Source organism: Haemorhous mexicanus, chromosome 24, assembly GCF_027477595.1.
Source record: "Haemorhous mexicanus isolate bHaeMex1 chromosome 24, bHaeMex1.pri, whole genome shotgun sequence".
Lineage (NCBI taxonomy): Eukaryota > Metazoa > Chordata > Aves > Passeriformes > Fringillidae > Haemorhous > Haemorhous mexicanus.
In genome coordinates this window covers 6,009,834-6,026,206 of record NC_082364.1, presented here as the reverse complement: position 1 = coordinate 6,026,206, position 16,373 = coordinate 6,009,834, and the positions used below count along the sequence as shown (strand labels likewise).

The 16,373-nt window shown below is 47.5% G+C and overlaps 2 protein-coding genes across 4 annotated transcripts in view; both read right to left on the bottom strand.

The window, feature by feature from the left end:
* SIK2 (salt inducible kinase 2) overlaps nt 1-16,373 on the bottom strand; it is a 244,066-nt gene that overhangs the window by 104,636 nt on the left and 123,057 nt on the right. The gene's annotated exons all lie outside the window — the stretch shown is intronic.
* LOC132338067 (uncharacterized) lies at nt 1,145-12,696 on the bottom strand. 3 transcript variants are annotated; one of them, XR_009489352.1, is made up of 12 exons: nt 12,169-12,696; nt 9,738-9,859; nt 9,101-9,149; nt 8,794-8,840; nt 7,432-8,669; nt 6,097-6,202; nt 5,692-5,838; nt 4,794-4,854; nt 4,513-4,679; nt 4,319-4,429; nt 3,578-4,002; nt 1,145-3,273 (listed from the first exon to the last, which is right to left on the bottom strand). XR_009489352.1 is itself a non-coding variant. In XM_059867225.1 (12 exons), the coding sequence occupies exons 1-12, from the start codon at nt 12,419-12,421 to the stop codon at nt 3,263-3,265; spliced, it is 2,424 nt and encodes an 807-aa protein (XP_059723208.1). In that variant the 5' UTR covers nt 12,422-12,696; the 3' UTR covers nt 1,145-3,262. The 3 variants fall into 3 exon arrangements, 1 of the variants encoding a protein (XP_059723208.1); XR_009489353.1 differs by having other exon boundaries at nt 8,794-8,837; XM_059867225.1 differs by having other exon boundaries at nt 3,891-4,002.

The window sequence follows — 16,373 nt, the reverse complement described above, 5'->3', positions numbered from 1 at the left end:
TAAAAACAAAGAGTTACAGACAGTCCAGGTACCTTTTTTTGGCAAAACAAGCCCAAAAAGGCCCCACTTTAAATAAGGATTAACCCTTAAAAGCCACAGCCTGTTGCACATTCCTACACCTCATCCCTGGTGCATCAATTCCATTCCCACACAGGATTCTGTCTGGGCAGGGCCAGCTCCTTCCTCTCAATCCTGACAGCTCTGCAGGGCTGAGGGGCAGGAAGAAGTTCATTTCTTCTGAGAAGGGAGCAATCAATTCTCTTTCTCTGAAAGATTCAGGTGTCCTGTGGCTGCTGTCTCAGTGTGAGTACCTCATTCCTCTCTTTAGAAAAAGTATCCAACACAGCACAGTTTCTATTTTAACATTATAACTAAAACTATTTATAACCTAAAGCTTATAACCTAATCATGCCTGATAACCTTCCAACCTTCTAACATTAACTTATAACCTGAAACTACATTTACCACACTGCTTGAGGGAATTAACACAGCCTCACTCTCTAACACAACACATCTCATGTTCATTTGGGTATTTGTGAAAAGCCAATCATAAAATACACATTTTCCGCAGGGAATTAGGTTTATTTTTAAAAATATATTTTATTTTCTTTGCCTGCTGTGGTTTTCTTACAATCCTGGCACTGTCCTCTGCCTGCCATGATCTGTTTTAGTGGGCAGCAGCCCCCGAGCTCCTCAGCTGAGGATTTGGGGCTCTGGGAGGTGCAGAAATTTCTTTGAGCAAAACCCAGCAGCCTTGGGGAAGAGTGTCTGGTGCAGTAACTGTGGCTGTGCAGCAAATCAGGGCTTCAGGAGCCTTTTGGGAGGCTGAAAACCAAACAGGGGCTGGGTTTCTGCTGTGGGTGAGGCACCAGGGGTGGGGAGCAGCTGGATCCCTCCAGAACCTTCTGCCAGGAATTTGGGTCCTGTTTCCCTTTGGAATTACAGGAATTACTGGAATTGGGAGGTATTGGGGTTACTGGTGGGAGAGGGGGAATGCTGGAGGATTTCTGCCATCCTACAAACCAAAACAACAACAAAACCTTCCCACACTTCTCAGCTTCCAAACCCTGCTTAATTTGCCTTTTCCATGATGTCCCTTCTATTGTAAGCTTAGTATGAAAAGAAAAGTACAGAAAAAACCAAGTTACTGCATGGAATAAATGTATTTATTGACAGGAAGGAGCAGTGGAGCAATGTAAAGCAATTAACAATGCAATTAGTGGATAACTGTGGTAGAATATACTGTAGGAGCAAGCTCATCTCTGAGTATATTGAATAAATGATGCCTGTAGGAATAGTTGAATCCTCTTATCCTTTCACCTGGATGGTTCCCATGACTAAAAGATTAATGCTGGGTTATTAAATGAGAGTTTTCTACACTTTTTAAAGAGAAAATTCAGGTTTTTTTAAGAAATCCCGTGAGAAAATTCAGGGTTTTAAGAAATCCTGTGAGAAAATTCAGGTTTTTTTAAGAAATCCCGTGAGAAAATTCAGGTTTTTTAAGAAATCCTTTGAGAAATTTCAGGGTTTTTTTTTCCTTTTATGGCTGCTCTTCTCTTTGCTCAACACTCTGCCTCATCCTCGTGATGTGGGAGCTCTTGGCTGGTTTATAATGAAAATCCAGAGCTGGGTCTGACCCTTCAATCCCACAAATGGATGCTGAGCTAACCCAGAAGTTGTCCCTTCATTGTCCCCAAATGAATAAAAAGTTCAGTGGGAAGAGATGGGAGTTAAAATGCAAACAGACAGAAGGGTGGGCAGTGGTGGAGGGACAGAGAGAAACATCCAGAGAGGAGAAATATCCACAAAACCTGGGACAAAAAGGGAAAAAGGAAATACCAAAGATTGTTAAAACATGAGGGAAGGCTTTGGAAGGAAGTGGATGAGTTATGCAACTCCTCATGAGAATAACATATAATATATATATATTTTTAAATGAAATACTGAAAGATTATGAATTATTATGCCTCACTCACACTAGAGGAAATACAAAAGAGAACTCTTGAGTTGTCCAGGGCATCAGAATCATAGGATATGACCCAAATCCCATTGGAATTCACTTCTCAAAGTGAATTCACCTTGTGCAACGTAGCTCTTGGAGCTTAACACTTAAGGAAACCCCATAACATAAAAAGAACCTTTTTTTTTTTGTTTTTTTTAACAAGAAACAAATGAAAAGGGTTCATGAAAAACATTCCCCAAAGATGCTGAGTACTGATCACTGGATCCTGCAGTGGTTTCATGTGGAAATCTCCTGTTTTCCTCCACAGGAGACACGTGAGGGGCTGCTGGGTCAGGTTTTGGGTTGGTTTTAGGTTCTGTAAAAGTAGAATTGCTCCCTATGTAGCAAACAGGGAAGTTTCATAGAAACCAGCAAACTCGCAACCAGAAGTTAAAATTCAACGAGGGTTAGTCTGGGAAGAGAGAATTAAAAATAAAAATGATCTGGTTTGTAATAATTCTACTGAATAACTTGGTTTTCTGGCAGTACAGGATCATTTCAGCTCCTTCCTATGCTCCCAAATTTATTTAAAAAAAAAAGATCCTTAAAAGCTGTTGTCCTAGGTTTCAATTTTACAAAGGTAAAATCCTCTGTTAGAGCTGATGGAAAGGAGCTGACTTGAAACATTTTATCCCAGACTTCACCTACAATCCACTACGGGTGCAAAATTCTGATTGCATCAATACAAAGTTTGGTTTTTGCTGAAGGAACATGCTCAGCACGATGCTTTAGTTTGGAAGGACTTCACTGTGAGACTGCCCTAAAGTGTGACCACTCCAGCCTTGGCCACGTTCAGAGCCAGACTGCAGAAAATATTAAATATTTTTAATATTTGTGCTCTGAATTCCCACAGCTAATGTTTAAAACGACTGAGATTTTCAGTCTGAATGTTGGATTTGGAGTGTATCGATTAATTTTAGGCTGAAACCCCCAAGAGTGGACCCTGGATGGTTCAAATCTTTTTCTTGGGCTGAACACCTGCATGAAAAATCATCAGAGCTTCAGACTGACCTCAGACCTGAGCAGAAAAACACAAATCTGTGAGAAAATGAAGGTGCAATTCTTCCTGGAGCACCCAGCACTGCATTCCTGGTGCCACCTGCACTGAGTGAGGCTTTCCCTCATTTATCATTTGCTCTTTAACTCTGGGTCCAGGTGGGATCTTCCAGCAGTCAGTTCAAGACATGATGTAAAATATTCTGTGTTTTGGTGTGTGTGCTCTGCAGCAGGTGGCCCAGCAGGTGCAGGGGATGAGAGCTCTCAGCATTTCCCTGCAAGGCAGCAAAGCAGCAAATCTCAGCCCAGCCCCAGCCCAGATGTTCCTGCCAAAGCAGGGACAAATAAATCCCCTCCTTTCCTGGCTGGCTCTGGCTGAGGAAGGAGGTTTGCCAGGAGAATGAGCTGGTCCAAGGGTTGGGATGAGGTGCTGAGCACCTTCTCCAGCAGCTCCACGCTGTGGAGGTTTGAACTCAGTGGTTTTGGGGTTTTCCCACCCTGAATGGTTCTGTGGGATGGGACTGGATGGAGCCACACACACCCCCAGCTACCTGAACTCCACTGCCTACCACAAAATACCTTCGAGGAGGACGTCGAGGATGTCTGAGGATGGCAAGGAGCAGAGGCCAGGTAAGATATCTGCTAAAGCAGGGATAAATAAATCCCCTCCTTTCCTGGCTAGCTCTGGCTGAGGAAGGAGGTTTGCCAGGAGAATGAGCTGGTCCAAGGGTTGGGATGAGGTGCTGAGCACCTTCTCCAGCAGCTCCACGCTGTGGAGGTTTGAACTCGGTGGTTTTGGGGTTTTCCCACCCTGAATGGTTCTGTGGGATGGGGCTGGATGGAGCCACACACACCCCCAGCTACCTGAACTCCACTTCCTACCATAAAATACCTTCGAGGAGGACGTCGAGGAGGTCTGAGGATGGCAAGGAGCTGAGGCCAGGTAAGGTATCTGCAGCTGGGGGAGTGGGGATTCCTCTGGGAGCATCCAGCAGGCTGCAGCTCTGGACAGGTGAAGAGACCACAGCAGTCACTTTCCAGCTGAACTGCACTGAAATGATTTTTGTTTTTTCTCTGCTGGATTCTGGGAGAACCTCAATGAATTGAAATGGGGCTTTAAATCTGTATATCTAGTGGAAATCTTGTTATAGCATTACATTTACTCTGGTGGGAACTCATCTGACCAAGGCAAAAAAGACCCTGGAAAAGACAGGAGAGCTGTAACTTTTGTTTGTTTTGTTTTTAAGCACTGAATGTTTGCTTAATACTGGAAATTAATCTTGGGATTAGACAGTGCCTGTGTGAAGCAGCCATTGTTACCTCCTGAGGAACATCCTGTGCCTGGGGTTGATGAGTCTGAAGCAAACTCATGAGCTCTGTGTTCTCCTCCAGCTTGAGGCAGGGGGTGGAGGCTTGACACGAGTTCAGAACCTGCAGATGACAGCAAATCCTGGGCTTGCACAAGGACAGGAACACTTAAGCCAGGCTGGAGATCTGCTGGGCTCGATCCTCACCTGCAGCTGGGGCTTTGCTCCCATCTGGAGCAGGCACAGGATTCCCTCCAGGATCTGGGCTCTGCGGAGCCTCAGGAACCTCCCGGTGCTGCTGTCCCTGGCAGAGCTCTGGGATTCTGCCACCAGCACGGTGTGGGCAAGGGCAGCACAGTGCAGGGGGGTCAGACCTGTGTGGGACACCGTGGCAAAGTCAAACCCAGGGCCTGAGCCCTGCCTGGAGCAAAGCTGCATGTAGGGATTTGGGATCAGAGCCCAGCCTGTGCTTGGGCTGTCCCTCTCACCGTGGTGGTCAGGCAGATCCACTTCCACACACACCCCGTTGTTCTTGCAGCTTTTCAGGACCTGAAATGAGGAATGTCCAGGTGATTCCTGACCTTTGGTGTCACCCACATGTTCTGTGAAAAATCCTTTCTTCGGGATTTCCCTCCTGAGAAGCTGAGAGGCCTCAGGAACAAACTGCAAACAATTCTTATCTGCTGCTGTGGGGTGCAGCAGGTGGAGCTGGGATTGGTCTCTGTGGTTGTTTCTGATCAATGGCCAATCCCAGCCCAGCTGTCCAGACTGTCTGGGTCACAGACAAACCTTTGCCATTCATTCCTTTTCTATTCTCAGCCAGCCTTCTGCTGGAATCCTTTCTTCTGTTCTTTTAGTATAGTTTTAATACAATACATATCATAAACTAATAAACCAAACCTTCTGAACACAGAGCCAACTTTCTCATCTCTTCCCTCATCCCTGGAAACACCACCCCACTTTGGCAGTGCCCAAAACACCCTTTCCTCCCCTAAATCCCCCTGTAACCACCCCGAAATATTCTTAAGAAATAGAAGTAAAATATCTTTAAAACATAATTTTGGAAAAAAAAAAATTCAAGCAACAATTCTAGAATATCTCTGGCTTTCTGAAAGAACAGGGTATGAAAGGACATCTCAGAAAAGTCCTAGGCTGAGAAATATGAAGATGGAAAGACAGAGGCTGAGGTAGGGAGAGCGAATTGGAGACTTTTCTTTCTTCTTCAACATCATATTAATTGTTCACCTAGACTCACCTTTTCACTAATACCCATTTAAAAAACAAGGTGAGCTTCTTGGCTCCATAACCCCCCGGGTTATTTCCAACACCAGGAGGTGCAGGAGCTGCTTTTACTCCACTGTGACCCCCCAAAACCCTCCAGTGTACCTGCAGAACTCTCAGGTAGCCGTGCTCTGCACACAGGTGCAGGGGAGTTTTGCCAGAGCTGTCCTGCTGGTTGACGTTGGCTCCCAGGGAGATCAGGTCACTCACCATCAGGTGCTGCTTCTTTTCTGCAGCAAGATGTAAAGCAGTCTGAGAAGGGAAGAAGGGCACAGAGTTGCAGTGAAAGGCAAAAATAGTTTAAAAACACCAACATTTTTTAGATAGTGAAGCAGGGAGTTGGGATTTTGGGGTTCTGTTCCCACTTGTGTTCCATCACTCCCTCCCCATTCCCGTTTTCCCTTCTTTCCCAGGACAGCAGGAGGATTCTTGGTGCTTGCCTGGGGTTTCAAAGAGGGTTGCAGGTGATAAAAAATGAATTTTTTTTTTCGTGGTAAATCAGCCTCCTACCCTTTTCTCTGCATCCTTCTCGTCGATCTTGTTGAGGGATGCAAATCTCTGGGCCAGGGCAAAAGTCAGAGCCCTCCTTCCCTGGGCAACAGCCTTGTGCAGCAGCCTGGAAGAGAACTCAGTTGGGAACACTCAGAAGGGAAAGGGAGGGGGTGAAAACCCCCCCAAAGGGAGGGATAAAACCCCCCAAAGGAGAGGCTGAAACACCCCAAAGAAGGAGGTGAAAACACTCTAAAGAAGTGGTGAAAACACCCCAAAGGAGGAGGTAAAAACCCCCCAAAGAAGTGGTGAAAACCTCACAAAGGAGGGGTTAAAAACCCCCCAAAGGAGAGGCTGAAAGCCCCCAAAGGAGAGGTTGAAACACCCAAAGAAGTGGTGAAAACACTCTAAAGGAGAGGGGTAAAAACCCCCCAAAGAAGTGGTGAAAACCTCCCAAAGGAGAGGGGTAAAAACCCCCCAAAGAAGTGGTGAAAACACTCTAAAGGAGAGGCTGAAACCCCCCAAAGGAGGGGTTAAAAACCCCCCAAAGGAGAGGCTAAAAACCCCCCAAAGGAGTGGCTAAAAACCCCCCAAAGGAGAGGCTAAAAACCCCCCAAAGGAGTGGCTGAAACCCCCCAAAGAAGGAGGGGAAAACACTTTAAAGGAGGGGTAAAACACCCCAAAGGAGGAGGTAAAAACACCCCAAAGAAGTGGTGAAAAACCCACAAAGGAGAGGGGTTAAAACCCCCCAAAGAAGTGGTGAAAACACTCTAAAGGAGGGGTAAAAACCCCCCAAAGGAGGAGGTAAAAACCCCCCAAAGGGATTGGATAAAAACACCCCGAAAAAGTGGTTAAAAACACCCCAAAAGAGGAATTAAAATATCCCAGAGGAGGAGGGAGAGTGCATTTTAAAGCATGTTTTCCTTTCCTTTCCAGCCACCCTCAGTTCTTTGGGAGTCTGTGTTCCACTTTGTGTTTTTGGCCAATCCTCCCATCCATTTTTATTAGCAGCTAATAATACAAATAATTACCCTGAGAGTGTTTTTTGCAAATATTTTTTAAAATTTCCCCCAGGTTTTTTTTTTTTTTTTGCCTGATTTTAATTTTCCTGTGAATCCCCACACATCCCTTCACCCTTAAATATTTTAACACCCTGAATTTATGCTGCTATCAGCTGTAGCTCAGGAACATCACTGCAGATATGGAGCATTTCTATTTTTAATATCTGCCTCAAATTCTGTGTGTTGAGTCAAGCTTGAGCTTCCCCTTGAGCAGAGAAGCTTCAGATCAGAGGCCAGAGCAAAGTGATGTCCCAGGGGACAGAAATCAAAGGATTTGGACAGGAAAATCAAGGACCTGTTGCCATTTTCATCAGGAGCCAGCAGTTTTTCCTCTGGGATGTTCCTCAGCAGATTTTCCTCCCTGCGCAGCTGGAACTGGAAGAAGGAGAGGGCAGAGAGGTCCTGCCTGGGGAAGGAGTTTGGGGTCAGCCTCAAGTGTCCCTCCACATCTGGAGAGCCCCTGGGAGCTTCCAGCAGCAGCTCTGCCAGCCTGGGGAGTGCAGGCGTGTCCTGGGATGTAGAAATCCTCAGGGGACATTCCTGGGATGGAGAGTTCCTCAGGAGACATTCCTGGGGTGCAGAATTCCTCAGGAGACATTCCTGGGATGGAGAATTCCTCAAGAAACATTCCTGGGGTGCAGAATTCCTCAAGAAACATTCCTTGGATGGAGAATTCCTTGGGAAACCTTCGTAGGGTGCAGAATTCCTCAGGAGACCTTCCTGGGATGGAGAGTTCCTCAAGAAACATTCCTGGGATGGAGAATTCCTCAGGAGACATTCCTGGGGTGCAGAATTCCTCAGGAGACATTCCTGGGATGGAGAATTCCTCAAGAAACATTCCTGGGGTGCAGAATTCCTCAGCAAACCTTTGTGGGATGGAGAATTCCTCAGGGGACATTCCTGGGGTGCAAAATTCCTCAGGGGATATTCCTGGGATGGAGAATTCCTCGGGAAACCTTCGTGGGGTGCAGAATTCCTCAGGAGATATTCCTGGGATGGAGAGTTCCTCAAGAAACATTCCTGGGATGGAGAGTTCCTCAGGAGACATTCCTGTGGTGCAGAATTCCTCGAGAAAACTTCCTGGGATGGAGAATTCCTCGGGAAACCTTCCTGGGATGCAGAATTCCTCGAGGAACCTTCCTGGGAGCTCAAGGGACCATCCTGCACCCACCAGCTGCTCCCTCCCTCGCCCGTCCTGGAGAACATTCCAGGCGAGCCGGACCTCTGGATGCTCTCCTGCTGGCCATGGAAGGAAGGCTCTGCCTGTCCCCGCAGGATGGGGTGGAAATCTCTCCCCCAGGGCTGGGGCTGAGGCTCTGCTGGGCCCTGCAGGCTCCCAGCTGCCTCCTTGCTCCCCACGCTCTGCCAGCGGCAGCTCTGCAGCTCCCGGGAGAATCCCTGCCCGAACCCGTCTGGCACGGGCTGCCGGGGCTCCTCCCCGAGCTGGCTCTGGTTCAGATCCTCCTGCAGCACCTCCACCAGGATGTCGAGGTCCTCCAAGCCTTTGGGGCTTTGCCCAGCGCTCTGCTTGCTCTGAAACAGCAGCAGGGAGGAGGGGAGGGGAGGCAGACATGAAGTGTCCTGTTCTCCCTGGGTGATAGAACAGGAATTCTGCCCCAGGAGCCTGGCACAGAGGGGTTCAGGGTGTTCTGCATACCTGTCTAAGCTGTTTCTCTGTATAAGGGTGAGATCTCCTCTTCTCTGCTGGAAAAAAAAAAAAAAAAAAAAAAAAGGGAAGGAAAGGTTCAGGGCTGAGGAGAGGCACAGGCAGAGCAGAGATTCCCATCAGTCCTGCCCCAGGGAAGAGCCAGATCAGCCAGGCAGGGTGGTGATGCACAGCTGGAATTGAGGGGACCAGCACGGACCCCTGGCCATGGCCCAGGAGGGCTCTGGCTCTCTGGTACCTCACAGGGATGGTCCCACTGGCAAAGGAGGCTCTGTTACCAAGGGAGGCATTTCCAAACCTGTTTTTCCTGAGGATCCTTTGGCTGCCATCTTCACTGACGAGGCTTCCTGAGGAGACAAAACCACCCAGCTTCAATGTGAGGCGCTCACAGGGAGCAGAGGATGAGACAGTGGCAAATAGTGTGACCTGAGCAGAGTGCAAATGCCTCCTGGGCTCTGGGCTCTGCTCAGCAGGGGCTGCAGGTGGAGAGAACTCCATGGGTGGGGAATTCATGGCACCTTCATGAAGATCTTCCCAGCAGCCTGGGGGTTTGTCAGCTCCTTGGGCTGTTTTTGCAGGTTCTGGAGCAATATTTTTACTGTTTATTGGGCCATCTTTGCCTTGATTGAAGGATGCACAGCCCCCATGGCACAGAGGGGCTCCTGCTGACACTGCCTTGGAACTGTCCCCAGCCCAGCCCTCGCTGTCACTGCCTTGGAACTGTCCCCAGCCCAGCCCTCGCTGTCACTGCCTTGGAACTGTCCCCAGCCCAGCCCTTGCTCTGTTTGAAATTTGCTTTATTCTCCACTTTGAAAAGCACTGATGGCTGCAAGAGGCAGCAGCTGCAGGTGTGACCCCTCCAGAGCACCCAGTGGGGTGTGGCTGTGTGCCCCAGGATGCTGCAGGAGCCTTCCCAGCCCCGGGGGATTTCTCACCTTGCCTGGAGCTGGGTCCAAGCCTTTGGAAAGTCGGATTTTCCTCAGCAATTCCCGCACTGGCATCTTCACTCTCACACCCATGTAGCGCTTCTGAGGGGGATCAGAGCTAAGTTCAGAGTCTGGAAAAGTCACAACACGATGCTGAAAGTACCAGGATTGTCTGAGCTCTTGGGGAAGGGTGGGAGGGTGAGGTCAGCCTGGGGAGCGGGCTCTGATTCCCACCTTCATCATCACTGCTGGGAAATTTCCACATCTCCCTTGGCTCTGCTCAAGGGTTCCTTTAATGAATCCCTGCTCAGTTTTCCTGGGTGCCACAGAGTGAGGATTTGCTTTTGGGGAATGTGTCAGCAGCGTTTAGGTCTCTGCCCCTCTCACACTCTGGTTTTCCTGTGCTGTGGTAAATCTGCCTTTGCACTTGCCTGTGCTGTGGTTTGTGAAATTGTTATCAGTGCAACAACAAGGAGCAGAATTTGCTCAAAATCAAGGCAGGGATGCTCTGTCCAGTGGCTTTCCCCCATGTACTTGGGAGTTTTTGTGTGTTTCAAGGTGAAACAATGATTTTCTGCACTGAAATGGAACAGTTATTTGAGAATATCCCTCGTTGTCCAAACAGGCTCTCTCTTTGTCAAAACAAGCTGCTCTGTGATTGTTTGTGTTAGGTCTCCTTGCATCTGTGCCTGCATCCCCAAACTTGAAAGACTTGCCCAGATTAGGAGCTTAAATCCATTGGCTTTTGAAATAGCTTTTATGTAACCCTGGCATTCTCCTCCTTGCCGTGTGGGTCCCCCTGCCTGGAGTAACCTCCATTGAAAATTCATTCAGCAACAGGTATTACCATTAAAAATCACAAATTTCATGCATCAGATCAGGCTTTTCCCAATGAAACAGACCATGGAGAGAGCCCCAGCTCCAAGGGAGGCAGAGAGAGCAGGGAGAAGCTTTCTGCTCCCACAGCAGCTCGTGGCAGGAGGAATGAAACATTCCTTGTGATCAAACACAGTTCAGGATTAAACAGCACAGCAGCCTGAAATGAAGGAGGTGTGTTGGGCCAGCAGCTCCTGGTGCTGGTAAATAAACCAGGAGGTGCCTGAGGCAATATTCCTGACCAAAATGTGCCTGTGGGATCTGGCTGGGCCCAGGAGGGGAAGCAGGGGAGCTCAGCAATGGGAATGGGGCAGCTCCTGGTGAGAGGAACAGGATTTGTCTTTCCAAAGCAGCTCTGGGGCTGCTGGTGGATAAAACCAGCACTGGGAGAGAAAAGAAACAACAGGAAGGATTCCACTGATGGATGGATGGAAAAAGAGATTTGCTTTTACAAATAAACTTTAGGTTTGCTGAGAAATTAAATTAGACATTGAAAGATGAAAGAAACAATGGGGAAGAAAAACCCCTACATTCCATAAGAATTAAAAATGAAAAGGGAGGGTTGTACATTAGAGGGGAATCTTTGGGATCAGGTGTTCTGGGGAGTCTGAATCTCTCCAGTACCTCAGAAATGGGGAAAGAGAGAGGGAAATGTGGCTGGAAATTGGGATAAAAAGGAGGCTGTGACCTCCAAAAATGTGAGAGACCCCAGTGGATGCCCCATGGCCTCTGCCTTGATTGGAATGAAGCCAAAGGACTCCTCTGTCTCCTTTTTGGACACAAACCTCTGGTGTTTGTGGGTGAATTTGCCTGACTCTGGGATGGCTGAGAGCAGCAATCCTGGCAGGGGAACCAGCCCCACAAGATGTGGTTTCTTGTTGCGTGATTTTGTTTCCCAGCCCTCCAGCAGGAGGGAGCAGTCCCGAGCAGCAAATGGTGCCTTTGGAATGGAGATGGGGCTGTTGTTTTGTGCTGAGATTTCTGGCACCTCTCAGTGAATAACCAAAACACTGAGCTCTCAAAAAGCAGAGTTTGTATCTCAGACTGTTCTAGAAATTATCCTTTTTTTCATAGATTGGTGTTTTTGCAATGAATTATTTACTGTTTGTATTTTAGAGGTTTCTTTGAGAAGCTTTATAACGAGGCAGTGAGATTGCTGATGTGTTGATATCTGGGAAGAGTTTCCAGTGACAGATCAGGCATTTCCTAGGAACTGAAGGACTCTGCAGAGGCAGTGATTCACCAGCCACACTCTGCTGTGACTTTGAGCTGTTCATAACCCAGAAGGTCACATCTATTACCCTGAAACTTGCCATTCAGAATGCTACCGAGCAGCAAAGCTCTGGAGATGGACAGAAATGATGGAATCTTGGGCACCCTTTGGAAAGCAGGGCAATTTCTGCCCTCAGCAGCAGAACCCAGCAAAACCCAGCCCAGCCTGAGAGGGGGAATGTGCTGAACATCCCTGGGATTGCTGAGCTTGGTGCTGCTCAGAGCCCCTGGGCTGCACCAGCTGGGGTGAGAAGCACAAAGCAGGAAATGGGAATAAAGGTTTTTCTCTTACCAGCAGGAGCAGGCATCCCTGGAGGGTGGCATGGAGGAGGAGGAGGAGGAGGGTGGTAGATCTTGGGACTCGCCACGTTCAGCTCGGTTAATCCAGAGTCTGGCAGAGATGGGCTCTGCTGGAAGCAGCTCTTGGGGCTGGCAGTTTCTGCAGGCAGGGGAGATCCCTGGCCTGGGCTGTAGCCACAGATTTCACTCTCACTCATGTTTTGGTTGACAAGCAGCTCAGGGCTCATGCAGACTGTTTGCAACATCTCCCCTGTGCGTGTGTGCAGAAAGAGATGAAAGAGAAGAGGGGAGGAAAAAACCCTGTTCTGTTGTGCTTAAAAAAATAAAAAAAATTAAAAATCAATCCAGTATCACATGGAGACTGTGGCAATGTAATTAATCCTCCAATGTAATTAGCTGAGTCCAGCTTCCCCCTTGTCTTTGGAGCAGCAAGTTCCAGCAGGGGAAGAACAAAACCAGCCTTGGAATCCCAGCAGGCACTGGAAGCAGCTTTTGAGAGTTTCTTGGCTGCAGTTCTGCTCTGCTCTTTATACTCAGGTATGGTTTGGAGGATGGCAGCCTGGGAAAGCTCCACCCTCTTTCCTTACAACCCTGAGCAGCTGATGAGGAAATGAGTTTTCCCAAGAAAAACCTTAACTTCAAGTTGATTTTTTTTTCCCCTGCTGTGTGAAACAGGAAAAAAATAATTCTGATTTACTGGGAAGGGAAAAGTAACCTCTGAGTAAGGGTTGTGCAAGTGAGTAAAGGAGCAGGAGATCCTTAATTAAATGTTTTGGGAATTCTCAGAAGTGCTTTTCTGGGATAGGCTGAGTTTTGTTCCCAGGAGCTGGTGCAGTGCAGGGGTTTGGGTTTAGCAGGAGAATGCTTTTGATACCAAAGTGATGCTGCAGTGCAGCTCAGCTGTGCTGCCCCCAAGAGAAGGGATTTTCCAGGCAGGAGGTGCAGAAGAAGCCCCGAGGGAGCAGGGCCAGGACAGCTGCCCATGGCCACAGGGACATCCCATCCTGCAGGAAGATGTGCCCAGGATTTAACTGGGGGACTGAGGCACCGATTTCAGGGCAGCAGCTGGAGGGAGACCTCGAGTTTATCCTTTTAATTGGAGTTTGTTTGTTTATCTCTCTCCCCCCTCTCTCATTTCATGGCATTATTTCGTTTATTAAGCTGTTCTTATTCCATCCATGGTGTTTTTACCTGCTCACAGCTCTGTCCCCATCCTAGCAGGGACAGGGGTGAGCTGGAGGCTGGGGGGGGTGTGGTGCCCCAGGGGTTAAGCCATGACAAATGGGGACACTTCCTAGAGGAAATCTATTTCCTTGTCAGCAGATCTAACCTCCATTCCCGTGTCCCTGGGAAATGTATTTCAGCCTGTGGGCTGTGCCATTTCAACTCAACAAGCAGATATTTCTCTTAAGTACCTCGATTGGAAAAAGGATTACGATGTTATCAGCAGCATCTCCTTCCCTGGCTGTGTCCTGGAAAGCATTTCAGATTTAATCCCAAACAATGCCATCTTTCCATCTTTGCCATCAGCCTGGGCACAGAGCAGCCAGACTTTCTGGGGCAGATTGGAAAGAACATGAGATTTGTGCTGTGATTTAAAGTGGGCAGTGACTCCTCTCCCTGGCCTGACCAATCCCAGCTCCTGCTCTCTCTGCCCTGGGAGCAGCAAGCACAGCTCAGGGATGTTGAAAGGATTATTCAGGTATTGATCAAAGGAGATTTGGTGCTTGTAGAACAAGCAGGGAATCAGGAGCTGATCTGCATTGCAGTGGCTCTTCCCTGGCTGCCTGCCCCACAAATTATTGCTGCCTTTAATTAGTGGAGCTGGGAGCAGGGATGGGTGAGGGAGAGGCACGGCTGGGGCCAGGCTTTGCCACCCTCACCTCTTCTGAAAAATCCTCTTTGCCCAGGATTCTTCTCCTGGGAAGCTGAGAAGCCTCAGAGAAAAATAACAACAATTTTATCTCATTGCTTCTCCTGTGTTTGGCTGCTTTGGGATGTGGTTTGGACACTGCTTACCAAGTGGTCATTGATTGGTTTCGTGTTAATTGTTTTTACTTAATGACCAATCATGGTCAGGCTGTGTCAGACTCTGGAAGGAGTCACAAGTTTTTCATTATTATCTTTTTAACCTTCAGTCTGTATCCTTTCTGTTTCTTTAGTATAATTTAATACTGCATTCTTTAATATAATATAATATAATGAAATAATAAATCAGCCTTCTGTGAACACAGAGTCAGATTCATCACAACAAAGCTTCACCTCCAAGGGCAGCAATCCCTCAGTTATCCTGTGCCCCAGGGCTCTGCAGCCCAGGGAGCCAGCACTGAGATTCCTCCTGGCTTTGTCCCAGGGGAAAGGATTCCTCAGACAAACTTCCACTTTTGGGCTGTTTGTCTGTCTGACACAGAGACAGCCCCAAGGTGGCTGCTTCTCTGAGGGCACTGTCACTGTAGGACATGAAATAAAACAATCTGGGGATGCTGCTGCTCTCAAGGTTTAAAGGGAAGTTTAATTTCTGACTCCAACATTTATAGATTTCCAAAAGTGGCAGTGGATTGGAGGGTGACAGTGCCACCTCTCTAGTGACCCTGGACAAACCAACAGCCCATCAAATTTCTCTTCCTCCATAAAAGAATGCAAACCAATAATTTAATTACAGAAAATGTGTGAGAAAGCTCCTTATAAGAATGTAAACATCAGAAGGCTCAGAAAAACTTTAAAAATCTGGGTGAAAGGACACCTCCTGCTCTCTTTGGGGAAATATTTCCTTTCCATTTCCCCTGCTTGACTACATGAGTCCAGGGGGAGCTGGAGCCAGGATGCCACAAATCCCTGTGATAGCCTGAAAATAGCCCGAAAATAGCCCGAAAATAGCCCAAAAATAGCCCAAAAATAGCCTGAAAATAGCCTGAAAATAGCCCGAAAATAGCCCGAAAATAGCCCAAAAATAGCCTGAAAATAGCCCGAAAATAGCCCGAAAATAGCCTGAAAATAGCCCGAAAATAGCCTGAAAATAGCCCGAAAATAGCCTGAAAATAGCCCGAAAATAGCCCGAAAATAGCCCGAAAATAGCCCGAAAATAGCCCGAAAATAGCCCGAAAATAGCCCCAAAATAGCCCGAAAATAGCCTGAAAATAGCCCAAAAATAGCCTGAAAATAGCCCGAAAATAGCCCGAAAATAGCCCGAAAATAGCCTGAAAATAGCCCGAAAATAGCCTGAAAATAGCCTGAAAATAGCCCGAAAATAGCCCGAAAATAGGCTGAAAATAGCCTGAAAATAGCCTGAAAATAGCCCGAAATTAGCCCGAAAATAGTCTGAAAATAGCCCGAAAATATCCTGAAAATAGCCTGAAAATAGCCCGAAATTAGCCCGAAATTAGCCTGAAATTAGCCTGAAAATAGCCTGAAAATAGCCTGAAAATAGCCTGAAAATAGCCCGAAAATAGCTGAAAATAGCCCGAAAATAGCCTGAAAATAGCCTGAAAATAGCCTGAAAATAGCCCGAAAATAGCCCAAAAATAGCCTGAAAATAGCCCGAAAATAGCCCGAAAATAGCCTGTGCAAGTCTCTAGGATGAGGCACCGGTTCAGGAGCTCCTCCAGCTCGCAGAGGTGGGAGAATTTGGCCTCCTGCAAACAGGAAATTGCTGCAGTGACTCACTGCATTTATTGGCCAGTAAATCACATCAGGGATTGCTCCTCTTTCTGTTCTCCTCCACGCTCCAGCCCTTCTGTTGGGTAGTTTTATCTTCTTGTTTATAACTTGTGATTACATCCACAGTAAAGCAGGAATTGGCCTGGTTTGGTGCAGGGGTTGGCCTGCACAATGAGGAATTGACCTTACAATGGCATAGAAAGGGCCAAAAAATGCAATTTTCAGCCATCAGAGGAGAAGTGGATTTTCAAATCTGGTGAGGAATTCACATTTCTATGGCACAGAAAGGGCCAAAAAATGCAATTTTCAGCCATAAGAGAAGTGGATTTTCTAATCTAGTGAGGAATTGACCTTTCAATGGCACAGAAAGGGCCAAAAATGCAATTTTCAGCCATCACAGGAGAAGTGAATTTTCAAATCTACCAACAAAACCCCTTGGAATGTGGACACTACAAGATCTCCAAGGCTTTGTGTTTGTTTACCTGGGAATTTTGTGGTTCTGCTCCCAACCTCAACAGGCACCTGACATTTTCAAAGAAT